Raw genomic sequence first — 7284 nt, 5'->3', positions numbered from 1 at the left:
GATTACAAACAAATTATATTATATTGTGTACAAGAGAATGTGTCCTCGGACAACATGCGACCACATGTCTGACTAACAGTGGACAGCAGTGGGCATGGCAAGGAAAAAAATTAAATTACAAAACTAAAGTTACAGGTTATATTATATACAGAATTAAAAGCAGTCTGGGTTGATTATATATTTTATGTAGATTCTACACTTCTATTCTCTCAGCTTGAACTTGGACCAGCCACCTCCCTTCATAATATTATGAACTCTTGATAATATATATTTCTGTATCAGTGCCTGATACATGCTCTCTCTATAATTTTAGCACCTCTCTTTTGATCTCTTTGCTGCTCGCTTTACTGAGCTTATTTTCCGCCACAAGTGCTGATGCATGCAATCCTATAGTGTTTGCTAGCAGTATAGTTTATGACCTGAGAGTATCACCTGAGAGTATCGAGTCCCGCTTGAATGCCGTGATGGATGATAAAATTTCCGTGGAAAGGGTTCGGAGAGAATTTAACGAGTTCCTAGCTAGCCAGGCCGCGAAACGTTCTAATTCTTTGTTTAACCGTGAGAAATTCGATTTAATCAAGGCCACCTTGCTTGAAGGTAGCTAAGCGGCTGTGTAGTATAGGCTGTAGTTCAATGTTCCTCTTTCGTTCGTACATTAGACCACTCTGGTCACGGAGCTGAAGATGGCTCGGAAGATGGTGGTGATTCCAAGGACGATTACGAAATTAAACCAAGATTTAGGCAGTACGTCAAGGAGAAGCAGTTTGAACTGAAAGATTTTCCGCAGATTGGATTAAATAATGCTGTGATCGTTCCTACAAAGAGCAAGAGCATGGTGAGTTTAACGCGGCCGCGCGATCCTTCAACACCGCGCATGTCGGTGGCATTAACTATGGAGTATGCATGGGTACTTGACAGTCTGTCTCAATATTATACCCTTTTGCAATTGGAGAAATAAGTTTTTAACGCAAAATATATCAGACCCTTTCAATGTGTGAGTGGCTAAATCTTTTTAATATATATTATGTAGCTGCCTATAAAATTTGGAGATATATAGCTATAGCTATTTTCACATGTATGCATGTCTCATTAATATATATAGGTTCCGGCCAATTCTCTGTTTGAAGGCTATAGAAGAGTAGTAACAACAGATGATATATTTGATATCATCCAATCTGTTCATGAGAAAGGCACGGCACACTCGGGTGTTAGGAAGACTTATTCAGTGGTATGCATAATAGTATAATATAATTATATGAGTGTTATTAATAAATCAGCTAGCATTAATGCATTAACTATATACACTCCCTAGCTGCTATTGTCATTATTGCATTATTAAAAATGCACATTTTCACTGTATGTGTAAGCGGTATAAGCACTGCCACACAATAATTTTCATTCTTTCGCCTGAAGATTTCGTCAAACTACGAAGGGATAACACGAACTTGTGTAGAGGAATATTGCAGACTGTGCCTCACTTGCTCTTGTAAGAAGCCTCAATTAACAAAAGCTCCTTTGAAACCTATCATTTCAAAGAGATTCCATGTTCGTGGACAGGTAAATAATATTGCTTTTATATTCCATTTATGCAGGAATAACATAATAAGTGTATTATATATATATACTTCATATTGTAGATTGATTTGATTGACATGTCAAGCATTCCAGACAGCAACAACAGATGGATTGGTCATTACAAAGATCACTTTAGCAAGTTTTCCATTCTATGGGCACAATCTAGGAAGTGTGCTGCAGAAACTGTTTTGTGCTTGCAACGATATGTTTTCGCATACCTTGGGGTACCTAAGATACTCCAATCTGATCATGGTCGAGAATTCAACAATGAGGTTGGAAAGACAACTGTCTAGGTGCATGCTGTATTTTATGCATTCCTTTATAGCTTTTTGAGATGATTGTTCATGAGTGGAGTCAAGAGACAATTTTAATTCGAGGTAGACCAAGGCACCCCCAATCAAATGGGTGTGTTGAAAAAGCTAACGGAGTGGTGAAACACATGCTCACTTCACTCATGGCTGACATGAAGACAACAGAATGGGTTCAGTTTCTTCCCAGAGTTCAATGTAAGTTTTATTTAAAACAGGTGCTATTGATGCCAATTATTGTATATAATTTTGTTTTTCCAGTTACAATCAATAAGCAACCACATGCGACCATTAAAACATCACCATACCAAGTGGTGCTTGGTCTAGATCCATCTTCTGAACCCGTGAAAGGAATGTGTTTGGCAGAAGAAGAGACCATTATTATGGATCCTCCCACAGAAACTGATGATTTGACAGAGCTAGGTAACACAGATTCTTACTCTGATCCGGTGACCAAGGCTACGCAACCTGAAGTGGCCAAGGCCAGAACCTGTGTTGGTGACACAGAGTTCAGACAGCAGACACCTATTATTCCAGCAGGTATAAGGGGAATGATTTAAAATTGCCATTGCAGCTGCTTTGTTTGTTATTAATGCAGAAAATGAAGACAGGCACCATGAAGTTAGACAGTTTGCAAAGAAAAACATTGCAAATTCAGCTGCTAAAATGAAGAAACTTTATGATAACAGCAAAAGAATCAAGGCTGTAAAATTTAAAATTGGGGATGGTGTGACTGTAAGGATTCCACGACATGACAGAGGTGTAGGTGATTTGAGAAGAATACCAGGAGTTGTGGTTGCAAAACAACATGGGTCTTACAAAATAAGAACCGAGTATGGACTTTTGAAAGGAAGATGTCAAACTGACCAGCTTCAGAAGTGCTTTCATGCAACAGTACAAACCACTGGGTGGGAAGATGATCCCACAATAGCACTGCGATCGGCTGCAAAAAAATTCAATCGAAGGAAAACTGATGTTTCACACTGCAATTGCAAATCTGGTTGTGTAAATGGCAAATGTGTATGTTTCAAAAGCAAAGTAAAATGCACAACATATTGCCACAAAGGGACAAGATGCAAGAATTCAGTCATCGGTATGAATAGTAGTTATTTTTGTGTAGTATAATATAATTATATTCCACTTTGACAGCAGATGATTCTAGCATTGATGATAGTTTCCCATTGAACACTGAGACCGGTGAACAAGCTAATGAGAATCGTACAGGAAGCACCTCAGTGAAGACAAAACAAATTGGCAGTGATAGCTTTCCAGTGAAGAGGGAACAGGTTGACCTAGAGCCATCATACAGCAATGCTCGGGATGGATGTGAGCACATATGCATACAATAACTATCATTCCAGACATGATATTACAGCTACATATAGTTACAATAGAACCTGTCTCTAAAAATAACTTTGTAATAAGGACAAAAAATATTAGCCCCATGAGTTCTGGTCCACATAAAAATTAATATGTGACCCAGTCTGACAAAATCAGTGTATATCCCGAAAATACACATGTTTACTGAATCTTGTCTATCTCCATCACTGTATTTGACCTAAAATAATTCTGTAAACCTCATTAAAATTGTAAGCAATTTTTACATATTAAGTGGTTAAACGTTTATGTGGATGCTAGCTATAATCATGGACAAAGTAATGTAGCTTCAAGCATTTAAAAGTAGGTCAAATTTTGACAGGCTATAAGAGACTGATTTTGTCAGCCCAGGTCACATATTGGTCAAACTCTTGGTTCCAAATGGTAGACGGTACACTGCATGTACTACGTTGAAGTGAGATGCATTGAAACATCTGCATGGACATGCACACAAAATATCTTTAATGCTCCCCATACATAGCATATTTGTCATGGATATGTCTAAGTAAATGTACATGCACGGGTAGATCATCGGTATAAGATGAATTGGTATAACAGGTAGTTCTGGGGTCCAGGGAGTAGAAGAAGAAGAAGCCAGTAGTATGTCAGTAGAAGAAACCAGCCCTAAGCTTGAAGGTAAGAAATAAATTAGGTGTGTGTTAATCTGCATGGATTATACATTTTAGGGGGTCATGAAATTTTCAGCAATGAAGATATTCCACCAGGGAACAGCTTTCAGTTTGACAAAATCGTGAAACTTAGCAAGAAGATGAAAACTATTATACAGAACCATCCATCGTTTTTGTTTAAGCCATGTGGGCCTGCCCATGAATACATATCTAGCAGTCTCAAAACCAACTTACCAGCTGCATTTCTGCACAGCTATGTTGTGGATAACTATGAAGACCAGAAATGTTTGAAGGATCTTTGCTATGCTCACAAGGAACCAGTTCCAATCACAATTGTACAAAAGTTTACCAACAAAATGTATGATTTTAGGGATGATGTAGAGACAAACAAACAAACAGCCGACTTATTGAATCAAGAAGAGCCTACAATGGCTAATGTACTTATTGACTATTTCCACTTGCACAAATCCTGTAAGGATATTTTGTAGGCTGTAACTACTTTTCTCTATCTACACTTTTCATTCATTCATTTTCATCTTTATTTTGCAGGAGGGGTAGTTCATCAGTATTGTCCTAATTCATCAGATGAAGAAGTTGATGAAAATGATTATCAAACCAAAGGTTTTGTGCCCAGTATATCATCTGTCTGCATAATATTGCTATCATGCAGGCCGATTAATGAGAATCAGAAACAAAACCCAGATGCTTTTTGAAGCGAAGTTTGGTAGTTACAAAGTTTACGACGAGGGAATTCTGTCACTGATCGACACCAATGGATGGGTTACTGATGAAGTACGTGCTTGTAAACTTTATGCAAGCAAGCATATATGTATATATGTGACCGGATTTCACATAACAAGGCTTCCACACACACAAAATCAAACTTACGTTTTTACCAGAAATGGATTGCTGGCCTAATACACTATCACATTCCACACTGTACTTCCTTCAGGACTGGCAAGTCTGGTTTCTGTGGCAGCTTTCTTCCGACCCTGTCAAAGCCACGAGTGGGAGATTGGCGCCATTGAATGGCCATGGCTTTGTGATAATGGTGTGTAGTGAGCTGGGACTTCACAGAGAGCTCACCAATAGTGTTCTCGGTCAATTTGGAGTGATTTGAGGGCCATGGAGAGCCCAAACTTGGCCTCTGGATTCCAATCGTCTTCTTACTCCATTTTATACCCGTACCCGTATATTAAGACCACCGTCCACCCCCACCCTCCCACCCTATTACTATCACCTGTGATATTATTACCCACTCGAGAAAAGCTGCCCAAAACAGGGCTAATTTTGGGTATTAGAAATGTATGCACCCACTCAGTGATAGCTAGTAAATAGATGCATACTTGGTGCAAATTTTGTTTGCACAGCTGTAGGCACTGGGAAGTTATTACACAATGATTACTTAAAATCGCCATATCTCCTAACGAAGTTTTGTGCGTCGAAGCCGGGTTTTGTCAAATTCAGTCACATATGTTGTATATAGGTGATAGCATCTTATCTACTATACATGATCCGTGCCAACAAAAAGGTTAGAGATAATACATAGAAAAGTCTAGTGCATATGAATGTATGCATTATGTGCATGCTCACTTCCAAACACAGGAAGAAGAAATATTTATCATGGACGTGTCTGCAGTGAATGACATTTGTAATGGGACGTATGTCCTTAAGAAGAAAGTTTTAAGCAATGTATGAGTTGGTACTTTACGAGGACTTACAGACACCTGTATACATATATTTCTGCAGGTTGATTTGTCTCATTACAATGCCCTCATTGGACCTTACTGCTACCAGAAGATGCGCTGGATATTGGTGGTCAGACATATTTGTACATTTATATCTTTATAGCTACTATTTCTTTAGATCGTCGAACCAAAGAATGGAAAGGTTCTCTACATTGACCCAAAGAAGTATGAAGAAAGAGATCATAGACTAATACAAAGGATAAGAAAAAACTGGAAGTTAGTACAGTTAATATTTTGCACACATAGTTAGTTAAGTATGTATACACATTAATTTGCATATCAACAGGAACACATTCTTTGAACTCCCTGGCTATTTGCATATAATTCCTGGCTATTTGCATATAATTCTCTTGCAGCGCTTACAGCACCTATCAATATTGTGGTGGATATTGGCCAAAGAAGTATGTATGGGAAGTCGTTACGCCTCCACACATGCAGTATACAGGAAGACAATTCGTCTTGTGGAGTTTATGTTATGAAGGTATGGCCTTAAGTATATTCTGCAACACAACATAAAGAATTTCTAAAATAGTTTGCTGAACAATATTTAAGACATTTACCAATGAACATCCATGCTGGAACAGTTCACGATTTAAGAATAGAGATGGCAAAAGAAATACTTAACAATTCAGGTAAACAAGCAGATGAGTGTTGTTAGCAATCTATTTGTTTGCAGAACCCATAGAAGAGCATTGCAGGACCTGCTCATTCACTGCTACTAAAGCACAGGATTGGGTAAGTGTTGTTTGCTCTTTGTTTCATTGGCTATCAGCTGAATATATACGTAGATTGGCTGTGGAGCATGTGAATCGTGGTACCACCTGAATTGTGTCAACAGGCACATTAGCATTAAGTTGAATCCAGAGGATATACCTATAGTTAACTTTATTGGACCATGCTGTTCTACTGGTGCAACCTATGTAATTGACTTTATGTAATCATGGTTAAATATTAATGTATGGCATATTATAATTTATAAAATTGTGTTTGGCCCCCAGCGAACATGCATGGTGTAGAGCTAGCACTGCTACTGCTTAGTGCAGAGTAGATATTATGATTATGTGATCCTATGTCAGAAAATCAGTCGATTTTTAGTAGTTTTATATACCGTTAAGTGGATGTGTAAACTTCAGTCTCACTTACGCTTGCGTTAACTAGTTGAAACGAATCTCTTGGACTGAACTCTGTGTTAGTGCATGGGTATTATGTTAGCTGTGCTGTTTGCTTTTGTTTGTAAAGCTTTACAGTGACCAGCTGCACTGAAGGTCTGACAGCACTATTATGTTATAAGTATGTAGTCTTAGTCCATGTCTAATTTATATGCATTAATTTATGACCTGGCTTGTTATAGCTAATAATAATTATATTGATTCATGGAATTGCAGCTTTCAATCGATTTTAATGATTTACCCGGTACTGCATGTTGTGCTATATATGCACGAAGTGCATGTAGCTATTTATACTAACTTACCATAGTTCTGCTTACACAATAATTCACATTAATTTCTACCCAGCATGCATTTGACCACTGGTATATGTCCAGTCACATAATAGAATAGCTAGATATTTATGGTGTGCTATATAAATAATTTGCTATTTATCTATTATACTGGACAGGCAGACTGACATGCCCATCGCTACTCCATT

The 7284-nt window shown here is 38.0% G+C and overlaps 1 protein-coding gene across 1 annotated transcript; it reads left to right on the top strand.

The window, feature by feature from the left end:
• Window positions 1–372: 372 nt before the first annotated feature.
• LOC136262946 (uncharacterized) lies at window positions 373–6656 on the top strand. The gene is made up of 21 exons (XM_066057367.1): window positions 373–597; window positions 660–835; window positions 1103–1228; window positions 1414–1557; window positions 1638–1847; window positions 1901–2081; window positions 2145–2423; window positions 2482–2976; window positions 3033–3209; window positions 3819–3896; window positions 3947–4360; window positions 4439–4510; window positions 4560–4681; window positions 5376–5442; window positions 5495–5581; window positions 5639–5707; window positions 5756–5853; window positions 5994–6118; window positions 6170–6269; window positions 6314–6372; window positions 6426–6656. Coding segments are annotated over exons 1-12 (2415 nt in total). The 5' UTR covers window positions 373–464; the 3' UTR covers window positions 4441–4510; window positions 4560–4681; window positions 5376–5442; window positions 5495–5581; window positions 5639–5707; window positions 5756–5853; window positions 5994–6118; window positions 6170–6269; window positions 6314–6372; window positions 6426–6656.
• Window positions 6657–7284: the final 628 nt, after the last annotated feature.

The sequence above is a fragment of the Dysidea avara genome, chromosome 1 (genome assembly GCF_963678975.1).
Source record: "Dysidea avara chromosome 1, odDysAvar1.4, whole genome shotgun sequence".
Taxonomy (NCBI): domain Eukaryota; kingdom Metazoa; phylum Porifera; class Demospongiae; order Dictyoceratida; family Dysideidae; genus Dysidea; species Dysidea avara.
Note: the sequence above shows the minus strand (reverse complement) of the source record. Positions and strands in the feature narration are given on the sequence as shown.